An 18,665-nucleotide genomic window follows, 5' to 3' on the forward strand; every position below is an offset into this window, starting at 1 on the left:
TATATATATATATATATATATATATATATATATATATATATAGACACACACACACACACACACTAGAAAAATGGAGGAATATCTACAAGCAATTGTGTTGGTATTTAGTAGGAAATAGGGTTTACTTACAAAGTTCCGACAAAATCGGTTTGTTGGGAAAAGGGCCGTGGGAAATAGGGTTCCTTCAAAATTCCAACGAAATTTCTAACAAATTTCTGACGGAATATTTCGTAGGAAATTTCCAACAAAATTCCAACAAGGCTTCCCAACACAATATTTCCAACTGAATACCAACATATCATGTTTCCAACCTATTTCCAACAAAATTCCGACGAAAATTTCAATTTAATATTAAAAAAAATCTTTTTTAAAATAATTCAAGTTTTTTTTTCCAATGCATTAAACTTATAATGATACAAATCAAAGATATTAACCTATAAAAACATAAATACCATACATTATACTTAACAAAATACAACTCCAATATATTAAGCTATATACAAAACCAATACATTACACTTATAATAATACAAATCCAATACATTAACCTATAAAAATACAAATCTAATACATTGACATACTCTAAATAAAATCCTATACATTTACCTATTAAAAACAAATCCAATAGCCCATTGCTTGCCTAGAATTGAAGAAAAAAAATGACCACCACTATTAGATCCGCACAAACACATAAACACACAGGTGTTTTAGATTAAAATTTGGATTTGCACATGAATCTAAGACATAAACCCTATTTTCAATCTTGCAGTTAATCTAATACCATTAAAATTTTAGACTTGATTGCAATTTCAGCAAGGATTACAACACTTACTTTGTATCCACTTATCACAGATGAGGGGTGAATCTTGTTTTTAACAAGATCATTTGCTCTCTGAAATGTTAACAAAACAATAGATTAATAAGCATTTTCCAAAACAAAGATTCTAATACATTTTCCAAAACAAAGATTTATGAACTAGGGAACAATACCTTCAGTAACTATATATTAGTGCAATCTACTACTTCTTTATCTTGAAGCTCAGTTACTATATATTAGTACAATCTACTACTTCTTTATCTTGAGGCTCAGCCAATTCAACAATACCTTAACATATTTAATTAGACAAAAGTAATAAGTTCAACGTCTTTTGGAAATCTTGATGACTATATAACCAGGGATTTAGGCAAAATTTTAAAATCCAACACTTAACCCTAAGTTGGGTACTTGGATTAACATTATGAACAAATTGAAACACTAAATAAGTTCCCAATCTGATTTCAGAGCACAATTAAGAGCCAAATCACAAATCTGTAACAAACGTATCAAACTCAAAAAATCTATAAAGTAACAAACTCATAATAACAACATGTATCGAACTCAAAGATTCACAATCGGAATCACACAAACAAATGAATCACTAATTCACAGACAAATTACAAGAATCAAAATAAAAATATGAAATCGCAGACAACTTACAAGAAAGAACCAGGTGATTGATTAGGTGATTGATTACATTACCTGAAAGGATCGACCGGAGGTGTGAGTGTCAGAGGGAAGTGACGCCGGAGGTGTGAGCAATTGATATGAGTGATGCCAGAGGTGTGAGCGACTGATAGGAGTGACACCGGAGATGTGAGCGACTGAGGTGAGCGATGGTGTGGAGGTGTGAGTGAATGAGGTGAGTAATAGTTAATGGCGATCGGAGATGACAATGGCGATGGTGGAGGAGGCATAGGAGCAACGTGAGAAACAAAAAGCTAAGTGCATGTGCGACGTAAAAGAGAACGGCGGTGATTTTGCTCCGGTGGTGATGGTCTTAAGCAGAGATGATGGTTTAGCGCTTTCTATACATTTTCTGTCTGATGAAGAGAAAGGGAGAGAAGATAGAATGCATATAGAAAAGGCTCAATTTTTCAATAATTTCACGAAAATTAGGCGATAGATGGGAAGCCAGGACGATCAATTTTGTCAAAGTACCCTGTTAGTTTTAGAGCATATCCCAATTAGTCATCCATGGCTTTATGACAACAATTCCTAAGCAAGCAAAAGGGGGTGACAATAAGAAGAAGTATTTGAACAAGAGGAAGGGCCAGTCGTCGCAAGAGCCCACAAAGAAGCAACAGACTATGGTAGTTCACGTTGCTACTGCTCCTACCGCTCCAGCACCCGCCAAGCAATATGCCGGAACTCTCCCAAAATGAAACAAGTGCAACTTTCATCATTACGGAGTTTGTCAAGAGATGAACTGCAATAATTGCAATAGGAAGGGGCACGCCGCTCATTTCTGTAAAACACCGACCCAACAAACTTCTCAAGCCTGTAATGCCAGAATGAGCTAGGCTTGCTATGGATGTGGTGAAACAGGGAATTTCAAGCGGGATTGCTCAAAGCGATGAATGTCGGAGGTGTGGGAAGAATTTTAACAATTTATATGCATGCATGCTTTTTCGATAGCAGTGCGGAGACAAGTTTTGTGAGCCATAAATATTGGATTTTCTGGAAGAACACTCAATCATTTTCAGGGAACAAAGACACGCCTTTCTCATACAAAATGCTTATGAAATCACCAACTTAAGTGTTGACACTTTTTCAAAACCACTTGTATTCTTAGGGAATCAGTAGACAGGTACCCACACAGGTTTTGAGAAGATGGACCTTAGCATTGTTACATCTTAGATTTTGTCGTCTGCTTTTGGAGTCAAACAATGATTCGAATACAATGTAAAAACTTATAAATTATCAATATAATGTTTGGAATGCTTTGATCTCTATTATTCAATTGTTATGATACTGTACATGGCGTCATCCACGCTCGGACGTTTCCGCCGTTTTACTCGGTTCGGGGTACGACAATACTCATCATGCCCCGCCCGGTATAATATATCATACATGTAGAGTCATGCAGACAACTAGCATTCTAACCATAATAAACCATGGCTCGGCATTGGTGCCTTCGAGCCATCAACACAGTGAGGAAACTCACCTCTAGCTGCTGAATCTCTCGGATAATCTCTGTCTGCTGGTTTGAAAAGTCCCCATACTAAGATCAGCAATAATACCCAGTCAATAATTGGGCCTTAACCCATAACCAAGAATCTCAATTACTTGTCTACTATCTAGGCAAAAAGACCATTCTACCATTTTCTTACTTGGCTCAGCCTATTAATCAAGAAAATGGGACCAAAGCATAAAGCTTAAGAGCTAACAAGATCCAAAGCAAATAAAAATCAAGGTCTACATTTATACATCCAAAGGTTGTTTGAGGGCAAGATACTTCTGGATCTAGATGGTCTTACAATTTAAAGGTGAATCTACTTCCTTCTTCCTCCTTCAAGAACACGAACAACACACTCTAAGGCTTAAGATGCTCATAAGGATGGATTTGGGTTTTCAAGGTATGAAATGGGGCTAGAGGTTGATGAGGGAAGGAGTCTTGAGAAGTTAATGATGCTTATATAATGCTAAAACCCTAAAAATTAGGGTTTGCACTTTGCCACGTATGCCCAGCGTACCAAACGCACACCCATCATACGCATCTAAGTGACACGTTCCATTTTAATGAACCATGGGACCAACTTTGCAATAAAATTCCATATAAAGGGTTAAAAATGTAAAATACCTTGAAATTGAGGTATTACAATGTTCTCGAATTTACTAATGAGGTATGCAAGTACCTCAACGAGCTGTTTTGGTTTTTAATTTAAGAAAAATCAGTTATATTTTAGATTGTTTCTTAAAATGAATGGATCTTTTGCATAAGATCTCCATTTTTGGTGTTCTTTATATCCATGGAGTCGTGAGAGTATGCCCAATCAAATTCCAATGTCAATTGTTCACAAGTATATATAATGTTCATTTTTTTTATTTCATTAACTAATAATTATTTTGAAACATATAGTTTTGTTTTTTAGTGCTTGCCACCAATTGGAGATATAAGGAAAACTCCTTATTCAATTTTGAGTAACATAACATCAATTGCATTTAAAGTCATAGAATACAATACATTAGGTCCCACTACCTTTGTGTTTGTGGTGGTTTGACTGATGAAGTTAGACCAAATTTGATCGTTTGTTACAATACACATACATACTCATGCACATAAACATACATAATAGACACCCAAATTCTAAACCTTAAATGATGAACCATAAAAACATACTCATGCACATAAACATATATACGTTAAACCATGAACCATATACTCATATGCTTACACATATGTATACATACAATAGACGTACATATATGTTACATGCATATATCAAGGCACATACATATGCATATCGAATATTAAGTGATATACTCAGACGTTGAATACACATACACACATACATAATAATAATAATAATAATAATAATAATAATAATAATAATAATAATAACATATATTTATATACTAAACAATAAATTATAATAAATCTAATAAGAAAATAAAAACAATAATAGTCAAAATAATAGTAACAATTATTATTATATTTACATTAATAATATTATAAGATAATTACAGTTATATTTATATTATTAATAATATGATATTATAATTATTGTATTTATTATAATAATAATAATAATATAAAAAAAAATAATAGTAATATTATTATTATTAAAAAAATGGGGAGGGCAAAACAAAAACAAAAGGAGGGTAAAACAAAAAGAAAAGGTGGGAAACAATTTCTAAATTGTAGCTATTACATTTCCTATGAAATTCCAACAAACTTTTAATTTTAAATATTAATTAAGATTTCATTGGTAATTGGTAGCAAACTTCCAACGTTTTTCCGACGAAATCTTTAGGATATATTTTTTCGTAGGAAATTTGTAGGAATTATGTTGGAATCTACTTTCATCCTAAGTTTGTAGGAAATTCGAAGGATATTTCCTACAAAACACTTTCGTTGGAAATCTTTTGTAGCTAAAACCAAATATTCTAGTAGTATATAGGTTCGAATGTGCATTGATATCTATTGTACGGACGTGTGTATAATGTTATTCTATGATAATGACAAGGAAAATATGTTTTTTTGGTAATATGAACACGTTCAATCTTATATAACTATTGTCATTATCATGTATTCTCACTAATTAAATTGCCTATAAGGTTATTATATACTTTTTTTTTATTATTCTCATTCTATCATAATATTGTCAGAATGTTTATTGAGTTGTATTCTGTATGAATGAAAATGAACAAAAAACAATGTGTGAGAACAAAAAATGAATAAGAATTAGTGAGAATGCATGAAAATAACGATAGTTCTGTGAGGTTGAACGTATTCACACTAGCAAACAACCTACTCTAACCATGAAATTTAACTTCATTTTGATTTAAAAACACAATTTCTTTCATCGTTAGCTTCTTCCTATTGCTTTTGAACTCATATTATATGTAATTAATGATTGATCCCCAACATCTATGTATTTTCAATGTGTTGTTTTTATTAGACATCTAGCAGGCTTCATAACTTCCTCTGGCACCTACTCTACATATACTTGTTCTTTTTGATAGGTTATTGGACGAGGTATAGTTTGATGAACACTTTCAACTTTTCACTATGGTTTTCCATATTAAATTTCAATATGAAGACCTGCAAGTAGTTGCTAAAATATTATTATACACGGTTTGTGTTGCAAAACTAAAATTTGAAAACTCCATAAAAAATATGTACAAAGCCTATCATAAGCTCACATCGAGGATGTAAAAAAGATGATAGAGAGATTTGATTGCATTTTGTTAAAACTATGTAATTTTTGATGGTTTTATACCTAATATTAGGTACGTAACAACCATATATTCCCCATATATATATATATATATATATATATATATATATATATATATATATATATATATATATATATATATATATATATAGGGAAATGATCAAATGAGAACACCTAAAAGGTTGAGAACGCGAAAACAATTCTGGACCAATCAATATATAAGGGCATATTAGTAATTGTATATTTAAATTAAATTAAAATAAAATAAAATTCAATCAAATTCCCTTAAATTTAGGAGCAGTTACCAAAAAAGAAATAAATATTCAATTTTTTATTTTTATTATTAATGGAATATAAAAAACATTTTTACCAAAATTTATCTTAAAACCGAAAAAGAAATTAAGAAAATCAATTTTTTTCTTCTAATTTCACAGTTTTTTTTTTCAAAAAATGAATAGAAATCGAACCCTAAATTAATACATTTGTATTCATAAATGATTTTTTTTCAAAAAACCTGATACTTCTCCAATCACAAATGAATACACATCAAATTACATGTAATCCAATTCCTTTTTTTAATCGACTGAAAAATAAAAAGAGTGTAAAAATTATCATTTCTTCATAAAAAGAATACCTCTAATCATAAATAAATACATTCATTAACATATGATTACAATGCTATTCACAAATGAGTTCCCTATTATTCACAAAATGAATAAATGAATACCTCTAATCATAAATAAATATATTCATTCACACATGAATGCACTTCTATTCAAAAATAAATACACTGCTATTCATAAATAAATACACATTTTAACATTAATATAGAACACAATACAATTTTTCATTCTCCTCTAGCTCAGCTTTACCATTTGGTTTCCAATCAACTTTAGGTATAACTTTGATGTTAAGATCAACCACGGAGCTAGAAGCTTCAACAATTCAAGCATAAGACTTTTTGCTAACATCATTGACAATAATAACCACTGGGATGATTTTGATTTGGAATGATTATCAACAATCATCGGCTTATTATCCCATTTAAGATCCCAAAAACTAACTCCCTGGTTCATTTTCAAATCAGTCCCACTATCTGATCCCATCTTCACATCATCATTTGAACCCTCATTCATTACTTCATCATTACCACTACCAGAATGCTTCACAATCTTCATAGGAATAAGAATCGTAAGATGAGATGTTTCATGAACAGGGGACGTACCAGGAATCTTACCCAAAACACCCTTAGCATGAATCTGATTAAGATGGCGGTCCCAGTTTTGACTTTCTATGGTTTGACAATTCAAATCGAAAATCAATTCTGATTCCTTCTTTGAATATGAAACTCAATATTTGAAAAACACCGAATTTGATTTGGAATTGAGTTTCTAAAGATCCATTATGCATCAGTTCATAAACAAGAAGCTTGGTTTCATCATGAACACAATATCCCAATAAGGTGATGATATTCGGATGATGAATTTTACTCAATAGATCAACCTCCGTCTGCAAAAAAGAAAACGCTAATCACAAAATTGCAAGAATTAAAAGATTAATTAAAGTCTGAATCTTTAAGATAATGATAATTAACCTGGAATTCTTTAATGGCGTCTTGACTAATACCATCTAATCTTTTAACATCTACATGCAAATTATCATCGAGTCGAGCTTTATACACGCATCCAAATCCACCTACGCCTAATATCTCGCTTTCACCGAAGTTATTTGTTGCTGATTCTAACACGTTATAATCCATAACAACCACCGATCCCTTTTCGATTTTGGTTCTGAAAACACTGTTAGTTCTGCTAACGAATGAACTCAATGGAAGCCCTCTCAAAGAATCTTGAAATTAAAACAACAAATATGTTTAGAATCTGTAGAAATTGTCAAAACCTATTAAGTTTTACATCGTCTTACCTAATTTTTTGGTACCGATTTTGCCTGATTTGTGTATATTCTTTATGTGGCATATCCACAAACACATGATGGACACTATGATGATTGCCATCACAGATGAAACTGTGATGAGCCCAATAAGAACCTTTCGACTTGAATTGTGTTGGTGCTTCGTGATATCGATTTCAGTTCCTGATTCGGATGAAAGTAAAGATGTTAGAGGTAGATAGCAATAACCCGGATGTGAATGATGGAAGGGGATGTATACCTGAAGTGAAGTCGGCCATTGATGCTGGAATTAAAGGAATAGGAGGCGCAGCAGGCAACGTTCACTTTGTGGATGTTTCTCCGGCGGCTCCTCCTCCGACTACCAACGCCATTTAATGGAGAGAAAGAGAGAGAGAGAGAGAGAGAGAGAGAGAGAGAGAGACCGGTTAAAATGTTTCTCTGTTGATTCTATGGCCTCCTCCGGCTCTGATATGTTCTATGAGATGAGGCGGTGAGATGACTAATTCTATGAGATTAGGTCAACCAAATAAAGCGACATAGAGTAATTATAGGAGTTTACAAAATTAGTGTAATGTTTATTTACCTTAATAGCCTTTATAATTTTTTTTAAATTTAAAATTTAAAATTTAAATGTATTAATAATTAGAAAAATAACAATTAATTATAGCCACACATCTTAAAACTTAGATGGTCCAGATCTGTTTTCGCATTCTCAACCTTTTAGGTGTTCTCATTTGATCCTACTCCTATATATATATATATATATATATATATATATATATATATATATATATATATATATATATATATATATATATATATGGGATGGTTAAGAAAGAGGCAAATAAAGTGAGAATGTAAGAACACTGCATTTAAGTTATTACTCTGTTATGAGTTTTGTATATACATCTTTATGTCATTATTGAACAATGAATATATGAATAATCATACGTTAATATTCATATTGGATTTTACTATAATAATACATATACATAATTAATAGCATAATAATAACATAAAAGTGAATAGATGAATAATCATATGTTAATATTCACATTAGAATTTACTGCAATACTACACATACAAAATTCATAGCGGAATAATATCATAAAAATAGTGTTCCCATGTTTTCACTTTATTTGGTGTTTTTATTTGAACTTATATATATATATATATATATATATATATATATATATATATATATATATATATGTGTGTGTGTGTGTGTGTGTGTGTGTGTGTGTGTGTGTGTGCGCGCGCTATTCTCCTTGCAACTGAAATCTGTAGGCTAGTTGGTTAGTCTGCTTACCTGTTATACGAGACACTTATGTTTGATTCCTACAAATCATAGTTCTCTTGTTAAATTTGGCTCAAATGAAAGGGTGTTGGTTGGAACTCATTTATATATAAAGCTATTTCACATGCATTAGAAATATGTTATAGTGTCGTTGGATAAGGTACATGGCTTTCACATCTTGAGATATGGGTTAAAGCCTTCGAAAAATGGACGTTTTAAAAAAAAATGTTTTTTTGCCATTTTTCTATGCTATTTCACATAAATTTGTACTAAATGCAAGAACTAAGAATGTACTTTAGTTTATTCAACATCCTACCTTCATTTCTTTCTATTATAACATGTACTTTCATTTTTCTTATATAGGACATTGTACTTTGAAAAGCGTACACAAATACGATATTGTACTTCTGTTTTTTCTCTTCTTATTATATCCTTTTACTTCGTAAAATTGATCTAATTATATCCGTTCAAATTGTTTTGTAATAGGATGAATTTGTTATATTTTGTATATATTTTTAAGTGGAATGTTGTAATAGGAAGAAATCAAAGAAAGTATGTTGCTATTTATTACATATAACCCTATAAAGTTTGGTAATTTGACTGACCTCCTTTTTGGTTTTGCCTCGGGCCTAAAATATCTTGTGCACCTTTTTGTTCTTTTCATGTTTAATTTTGCATCTTCTTTCGTCATTCATTCGCAGGGTTGCTTGCAATCTCCACGTGTGTTTGCCAACAACACATCTAGTACAGGCACCATAGTTCATTTTGAACTCGATGATTTAAATCTGCAAATGGCCAACGAATATCAAGAATCTTTGAAAGCAAGCCTTTTTATCATGGAAACAAACACGATTTCAATGTTGCATATCGCAAAAATTGTCCTGGATTTCGGAAAAAAGGCAATAGATTCAGTTTCTCAAGATGGGTCCAACTTAAAATCAGTCCTCTCAGTTGACATAACTGGTATCGGTATGTGCCTGACATTCAACAGTGTCCAATCCTTATTATCTACCGCTTTAATGTTCAAAGTATTACTGAAAAGCCCATCTCCAACTGTTAATACATCATCTTCTACGCAAAGTGAGGCACCTCGTCCAAACAAGTCATCAGGGAATGGGATCCAATTAGTAAAATTTAACCTGGAAAGGTGTTCGGTGAATCTCTGCAGTGACGTAAGCTTGGATAACGAGATTGTTGATGATCCAAAACGTGTGAATTATGGATCACAAGGTGGGCGTGTTCTTATTAGTGTTTTACCTGATGGGACTCCTCGTACTGCAAAAGTAGCATCAACAGCTTCCGATGATTGCAAAACGGTAAAATATTCGATCGGACTCGAGATTATCCACCTGGGCTTGTCTATAAACAAGGAGAAACAGTCCACTCAGGTGGACATCCAAAGAATAAGATCAGCATATCAGGAAATTATGGAAGATGACAGTTTTGGCACTAAAGTGTCATTGTTTGATATGCAGAAAGCAAAGTTTGTTAGGAGGGCAGGTGGTCTTAAAGAGGTATCCGTTTGTTCTCTTTTCAGTGCCACTACGATCACCGCCAGGTGGGAGCCAGATGTTCAATTAGCATTAACTGAACTCGGGCTACGGTTAAAGCTACTTGTTCACAATCATAAGCATCAAGAACAAGAACAAGAACTCGACCTCACCAAGGATAAATGTAGTAGTAGTAGTAGTATAGATAAAGAAATTAAGAAAGAAGAGTCGGTAAAGAAAAAAGAATCTCTTTTTGCGATTGATGTGGAGATGCTTACGGTGACTGCTGAAGCTGGAGATGGTGTAGAGACGATGATTCAGGTTCAATCAATTTTTTCTGAAAATGCACGCATAGGTATACTTCTTGAGGGACTAATGCTGAGTTTTAATGCAACAAGAGTGTTCAAAAGTGGTAGGATGCAACTTTCCCGCATTCCTAATGCCTCTGATACAGCAGTTAAGTGGGATTATGTGATTCAAGGCCTTGATATGCATATTTGCTTGCCATTTAGATTGCAGTTACGTGCTCTCGATGATTCATTTGAGGAAATGTTGAGAGCTTTAAAGCTTGTAGCTGCTGCTAAAGAGAAAATAATATTTCCGTTTAAGAAAAAAGAGAGCGAGAGTGTGAAACCAAAAAAACCCAGCTCTTCAAAACTTGGTCGTGTGAAGTTGTATATACGTAAGTTAACTGCTGAAATTGAGGAGGAACCGTTACAGGGTTGGCTTGATGAACACTATCACTTAAGGAAAAATGATGCCCGTGAATTGGCTGTTCGATTAAACTTTCTGGATGATCTTCTTTCCAAAACTACCCAATCTCCAGCTCATGTTCCTGTTGGTGATTCTGATGATGATGATGATGATGATGATGATGGCCAACACAAGACCACATCCACATGCTTACATGATGCATCGTCTCTTGAAAAAATGAGAGAGGAACTCTATAAGAACTCATTTCGATCTTATTATGAAGCATGTCAGGCTCTTGTGATATCACAAGGATCGGGTGCCTGCCAGGAAGGATTTGAGTCAGGGTTCAAGTTTAGCACATCAAGAACCTCTCTTTTCTCCGTTATTGGCACAGCACTTGACATAACCTTGACAGAAATTGAAGGTGGTGAGGCAGGGATGATACAACTTGTACAGAAGCTTGATCCGGTTGCTCGAGAATCTAACATTCCATTTGCTCGTGTTTACGGTTGTAACCTTAATCTGCAGGCTGGTTCACTTGTGGCTCAGCTAAGAGACTATACATATCCTCTTCTTGCTGCAACTTCTGGTAAATGTGAAGGTCGCCTTGTGCTAGCTCAACAGGTCAAATAACACCTTATCTTCCATTAGCATCATATATTTTCATACCAACAACAAACGGTGTTGTGCTATATAAAATGCTCTTTGCAAGTATTAATTATATAAAAATGGTGCTTCTTTAATGGTATTACTGAGAAGGGAAAATGACTTACTACCCCTACTAAGTTTTTAAACCGTTCAAAAAATCTCAATAATGTTTTATCTGTTCAAAAAAACCCAACAAACTTAACTTTTATCTAGAAAAAACCAACAAAGTTTTCAACCGTTCAAAAAATTTCAATCATTTTTTGTCTGTTCAAAATGTTAAATTCATTGGGTTTTTCTTTAATAGACAATACATGATTGAGATTTTTTGAACGGTTTTAAAACTTTGTTGGTCTTACAAGTCATTTCCTCAATATGGTGATTTCCATAGAACTTAATAAAAAATATAACATAGTTGAGCTTTTTTAGACAAATGTTAAGTTTGTAGGGTTTTCATGAACAAACAAAACATGATTGGGGTTTTTGAAGGGTTTGTAAACTTAATTGGGCTCGTAAGTTATATTCCCTTACTAAGAAATATAAATATCATCTGTACTTGTCATAAAATAGAATATTTGAGATTCACAGCATCATGCATTTTTTCGTGGTTATTCTTTGTAACCATCTAGAGTTGTTGCCTTTCTTGTTAACGTCATATATACCATTTTTGTTTTATGAAATGTATTTGCACAAAGTAGCCTGAAGTCAGAAACCAATTATTGTGTAGAGTGTAATACTACTAGTTTATGATCAATGTGTTGTCACACTCTGATTATTGATCTGTGTCAGAGCCGGATGGATGTATTCTGAATGATTCTAGTGATTGCAGGCTACACCTTTCCAGCCTCAAACTCTTCACCAAGTGTATATTGGTAAATGGAGGAAGGTGGAAATGTATCGTTCGGTTGGTGGTACAACTCCACCAATGAAAACATTTTTAGATTTGCCGTTGCATTTTCAGAAAGGAGAAGTTTCATTTGGAGTGGGGTTTGAACCAGTTTTAGCCGATTTGAGCTATGCATTCACTGTGGCTTTACGCAGGGCAAAGTTAAGTGTTAGGGACCCAAATCCCTTTGTTGTCCCTCCAAAGAAAGAGAAAAGCTTGCCATGGTGGGATGAAATGAGAAACTACATCCATGGAAAAACCACCTTATCTTTCTCCGAGATGTTGTTTAACATCCTTGGCACAGCCGATCCATATGAAAAATCTGAAAAACTCCAAATGTCTTCTGGGCATATCGAAATCCAGCAATCCGATGGCAGGATTTACATTTCTGCAAGGGAGTTGAAGATTTTTACAAGCAGTTTGGAGAGTTTGTTGAAAAACTCAACCATCAAACCTCCAGCTGGCGCCCAGGGTCCTTTCTTCATAGCCCCAACTCTGATTCTTGAAGTTGCCATGGATTGGGGGTGTGACTCTGGCACCCCTCTTAACCATTTTTTGTTTGCACTCCCGTCTGAAGGTGAAGCACGTGAGTATATATTTGATCCTTTCCGATCCACTTCCCTCTCCATGCGGGTTAATTTGGCTCTCAGACCTCAGAATCAATCACAGTCCAAAGACACTTCATTTGATTCGCCTACTATAAGTCTTGCCCCTCATGATATTTCTTGGCTACTAAAGTTTGGGAATTTGAATTACCTCCCTCCTGTAAAACTGCGTTTTTTCTCTCGTTACCCTCGGTTTGGTGTCCCAAGAGTTGCTAGATCTGGAAACTTGGCATTAGATAAAGTCATAACAGAAATTATGTTTCGGGTTGATTCAACTCCAACCCGCATACGGCATATGTCTTTAGATGAAAGTGATATAGCAAAAGGATTGACTTTTAAGATGTCAAAGCTAAAATCCGAAGTGTATCTAGGACGTGGAAAGCAAAAGTTCAGTTTTGATAGCAGGCGTGATCTTCTTGATGTTGTTTACCTGGGTCTTGATCTTCATATGCCTAGGGTGTTTCTGGATAGGGAAGATCCCACAAGTGTTATCAAAGTTACGTCATCCAAGACCACCTCACAGGAAAAAGTTGTAAATGATAATTCCGGAGGGTTTTTATTGTCGTCTGATTATTTTATCATCAGAAAGCAATCCCCAAAGGCAGACTGTTCACGATTATTGGCATGGCAAGAATCTTGCAAAAAAAGTATAGAGATGAAATTTGGGGCATCTATATGTCGACGTGGAAGTGATAGTGATGATCAAGAAAGGTCCGATCCAAGTGATGATGATGGATATAATGTTGTGATATCTGATAATTGTCAACGGGTTTTTGTGTATGGGCTTAAGATCCTTTTGGCAATTGAGAACCGAAATGCAATTTTGTCGTGGGGTGCTGAGTTAGGTAAAGCAGTAGCACCTCCAAAGCCTTCTCCTTCTCGTTTGTATGCCCAGAGGAAGCTGCTAGAAGACCAAAATAAAACTGACCACCCGCTTCAAGAAGATGTCTCCAACACCACCGCTTCTACTGATCAAACTGAAACTGCTTCGCCCAAATCAAAGGAACCTTCAAAATCAGATCAGTCTCCATCACCTTCAAATAACATACAACATCAAACATTTGATGATATCGGTAAGTACTGCAAACCCACCTTAACAAAAAATATCAGCAACATACTTCCATTTTGCTTCGTTTCTTTCATTTCTTCCTATTACAACAATGTCCTCATACGAAAAAAAAAATTGCATATAATTTCAGAGTACAATGCCGTAATAAGAAGAAAAGTGAAACTAAAGAAATGGAAGTAGGATGCTTATATTAATCAAATGAATGGAAGTATCTTGCTATTTATTTCATTTAGCCCTGAAAGTTGTGTTGAAGAAGTAGGATATAGACATTGATCTAATCAATTTAATTATGGGTTTTCATTATCAAACATCACTTGGTATGTCTAAAGGTTTCAGTGTATTTTGACAGCAAAACATGTCAACGTAGATGGCTCTCAGGAGGATGAGGAGGGCACTTGTAATTTCATGGTAAATGTTATTGAGCCCCAATTCAATCTTCACTCCGAAGATTTCAATGTAAGTTGTTGAGGTCTTAGATTTGATCTTTTTGGGTTTAATTCCATTTTCTGGTTTTCCATGAGCTTAAAATCAGCACCTTCTTAAATGGTCCCTTACGGAGTTCTTTTTAAAATTTGATAGTTTCTTTTTCCTTCTTTAACAATGGATTAATTAATTATTGAGCGTTTCAGCTTGTTTTTTAATTTTTGGATGTTTTCTAATTTCTGGGGTTTATTCTTATATCCTTTGTTTTTGTCACTTTTAGTGCCAAATTATTGTTCCAATGAAAAAGAAGACAATAAAGAGTTGGTGGAGTTCAAACGGAAGAGGATGTAGAATAGGGTTAAACGCGAGCAATATATAACATCATACTTTCGCTGATCGGTTTATTATAGCATCTTACTTTCATTTGTTCCAGTTACAACATTGTACTTGAAAAATCTGCCAATTGTATCTACACACAAAGCAATTCTCCCTGTTACAACTGGAAATATAATTTAAAGTATAATGTACTAATTAATAAGAAAAAAAAGTTGTTGCATAGATTTTTTGAAGTATAATAAAAAATTTTGAAAGTAGGATGCTATAATATATTAATAAATGACTGAAAGTATGTTGCTGTGTTTTACATTCAGTCCTATAAACTAGAACTAAGACATGGTTCTGATAAATATAAAAGTCGAACCTTTTAAAAATAAGGATCTGAGTATGTTAAATGTTGAACAAACAGGGTAGATTTTTGGTGGCTGCTTCTAGTGGGAGAGTTTTAGGCCGATCATTTCATAAAGTTGTAAATGTTGTATTAGAGGCGATTGAAGAAGCTAGTAATGGTGATGGGGATGGAGGATGTGTTCCTGAACTGATATGGAACCGGTCGGAGCTGTCTGTGATGTTGGAACACGTGCAGGCTCATGTTGCTCCTACTGATGTGGATCCAGGGGCTGGAGTCCAATGGCTACCAAAGATCAGGAAGAGTTCCCCAAAAGTAAAGCGCACTGGGGCTTTACTTGAACAGGTCTTCACCCCCTGTGATATGTACTTCCGCTTCACAACACACAATGGTGGAACCGCAGATTTAAAGGTCTACCCACCAATTCTTATTTATAATATGCTTCTTTCTAGAAATACCTACTTTTTTGTAATAGATAAGATAAGATAACCCTCAACTGGATTTTCTGAAAACCAAAAGTCTATGCAGTTTTGAGTGGTTCTACCCTACCCGTAAGCCTACATTTCATTTAACTATTCAGATACCGATGAAAGGCCACATGTTGAACCACTCCAATAAATTACATGTGTTGAGTCAAAAGAAATAAAATATTAAGAAAGAACAATAATAACTCTAGAAACCACTCTCCGGTTTCATCTTCACTGGTTTTGAGGCGATATCTTTGCAGAAACTGAACGAATAATATCAACCTTAGAGTTAGAGTTGGAGTTGGAGTTTCAATTCCAATGTGGATTGGACTTCTTGTGCCACCTAATTTACATCTCACATGATGCTCACCAGCTTAGGCCTTTTGTAGAGACAAATTCACCATAGGTCTGAATTGTATAACTTAAGCCGTTGAAACTTTTATTTTTCAGGTGAAACCTTTAAAAGAACTCGCCTTCAATTCTGATAATATGACAGCAATCATGACATCTCGCCAGTTTCATGTTATTCTTGATGTTTTCAACAATGTACTCTTGGCCAGACCACCAAAGTATGATTCTTGATCCTCATCTACTCTTTGCCATCAAGATATATATATATATATATATATATATATATATATATATATATATATATATATATATATATATATATATAGGGCTGAGTTATTGTGCGAACCAAAAAAAGCATGACAACTTCCGAAGTCATAATCTACTCATCATTTTTCAAAACAAAAGCACTAATCATCTTCACATGGTGCGTCTAAGCCATATCTAGGCTCAAGAAAAAGATTAGACAATTTTTTTATTCATTTTGGAAATTTGAATATAGTCAATATAACTGTTGATTGTGTTCATCAACAGTCTATATGACTACTGATTGTGCGTAAATCCACATTTTCAAAAAAACCAAAAAAAAATCGTCAAATCTTTTTTTGAGCCTAGATATGGATTAGACACACCATTTAGAGAAGATTGATGGTTTTGGTTTTGAAAAATGATGAGCTGATTATGAGTTCGTAATAAGTTCTCACAAATCTCTTGGTTCTCAAAAGAACCTGAGTCTCTCTCTCTCTCTCTCGCTCTCTCTCTCTCTCTCTCTCTCTTTATATATATATATATATATATATATATATATATATATATATATATATATAGCAACACAGTTTCATTTATTTTCATATTATAGCATCATACTTCCAATCTTTTCTATTACAATACTGCACTTTCAAGGTTTTCTTATAAGGCATGTACTTTAAGAAATGCACCCAATTATAGCATTTTATTTTTAATTATTTTTCTATTATACTTTGAAGAATCTACCCTTTTATAGCAATGACAAATATGAGAAATAAAAGTAGGATGAATGTACATTGATATTTCTTGCATTTATCCCTATAGTTTTAGGGATAAAAGTAAGAGTTTCCTGGAGGGAAAGAAAGTTTCTTGTATTAAAGCTTGTATGTAATTCAGGCCTCAAAAAAGTAGCATTCCTAAATCAGCAGAAGATGATGAAGAGATGGAGGAGGAAGCTTATGAGGTGGTGCCTGCTGGTGTTGAAGAGGTAGAACTAGAAAGAGTTAAACTTGAACAGAAAGAACGGATACAAAACTTGCTTTATGAGGATATAAGGAACCTTTCTCTTCCATCTGATACCGTTGTAGATGTGCCCTCAGAAAAGGAAGAGGATATACTCATCGTAATCACCACCAGACCCATATTGGTAACATCCAAAACTTTCAACTAATTAATTCAGATAATAAATGGCATAATATATTTAATATGTAATATTATATATTTTAGTTGTATACTATTATTTAAATAAACCGATCCACATCCAAACCTTTTACCATGCCACCGAAAATAAATGAAAAAAATATAGCACTTCCTGTGGACTATCGAGAGTGTTGTTTACTTTTAGTGTTCATGGCATAAAAAGCCATGAATTCTAATCTAGCGATTTTAGGATCTGAATGTTAGTTAGGGTGTGGAACATGCCACCCACATCCAGATTTAGAGTATTAAACAACCAAACTTTTTACCAAATTTCTGATTAGGCTTCTTTCCTTTGTTGCCAGTTCAAGGTTTTGCAGTCTAACTTCTGATATGATGTTTCATATTGTAACCAAACAAAATAAAATTGTCACCTGGCTGCCGATTTGACCATATACCCATTGCTACTATTATTATTTTTTTTTTAATGAAAAGTGGTACAATCTGGGACCTTTTTACTACTGTCCTTGAGACAAGCAGGAGCTGTAAACTTACAGATACAAAAGTTTACAACAATAGAAAGGATTACATCTTTCGTGAATTTATGGGTTTCATTATGGTATAATATTACTATATCAACTGAATTTCTCATTAGTGAAGGTTACTAGTGAGAAATGGGCAGAGAGGTACAGTATATATATAAGAAAACTAAAACTTGACCTTTACAGGTGCAAATGCTTAGGAAAGAGGTCATTAATGCACAAAAATCCAGAAAGGCTGTGGCTGCTTCTTTGAGGGTGATTTTGCAGAAAGCTGCAGAGCAACAGCTAATGGAGAAAGAGAAAGAGAAGAATAAAGGCCCATCATGTGCCATGCACGTATCTTTTCAGTTGAAGAAAGTTGCATGGAGCATGCTCCTCGATGGAAAATCTATTTCAGAGATCGAGATAAATGACATGGCAAGGATTACAATATTCTTGTTTTTTTAAGACTTTCATGACTTTTAGTCTGCATTTGGCACACTGGACTACTGGACTGGACA

The 18,665-nt window shown here is 33.8% G+C and overlaps 1 protein-coding gene across 1 annotated transcript in view; it reads left to right on the forward strand.

Annotated features, from left to right (window-relative positions):
• Positions 1 to 18,612, forward strand: part of LOC145064325 (protein SABRE-like) — a 35,405-nt gene extending 16,793 nt beyond the window's left edge. The window contains exons 6-12 of the mRNA XM_079011798.1: positions 9,631 to 11,736; positions 12,587 to 14,321; positions 14,667 to 14,773; positions 15,486 to 15,836; positions 16,343 to 16,461; positions 17,384 to 17,633; positions 18,352 to 18,612. Coding sequence (XP_078867924.1) covers positions 9,631 to 11,736; positions 12,587 to 14,321; positions 14,667 to 14,773; positions 15,486 to 15,836; positions 16,343 to 16,461; positions 17,384 to 17,633; positions 18,352 to 18,612 — 4,929 coding nt within the window. The remainder of the gene's footprint in view (positions 1 to 9,630; positions 11,737 to 12,586; positions 14,322 to 14,666; positions 14,774 to 15,485; positions 15,837 to 16,342; positions 16,462 to 17,383; positions 17,634 to 18,351) is intronic.
• The last annotated feature ends 53 nt before the right edge of the window (positions 18,613 to 18,665 follow it).

The sequence above is a fragment of the Lactuca serriola genome, chromosome 7 (assembly GCF_051521515.1).
Source record: "Lactuca serriola cultivar US96UC23 chromosome 7, Lser_US96UC23_V15, whole genome shotgun sequence".
In the NCBI taxonomy this organism is placed as follows: Eukaryota; Viridiplantae; Streptophyta; class Magnoliopsida; order Asterales; family Asteraceae; genus Lactuca; species Lactuca serriola.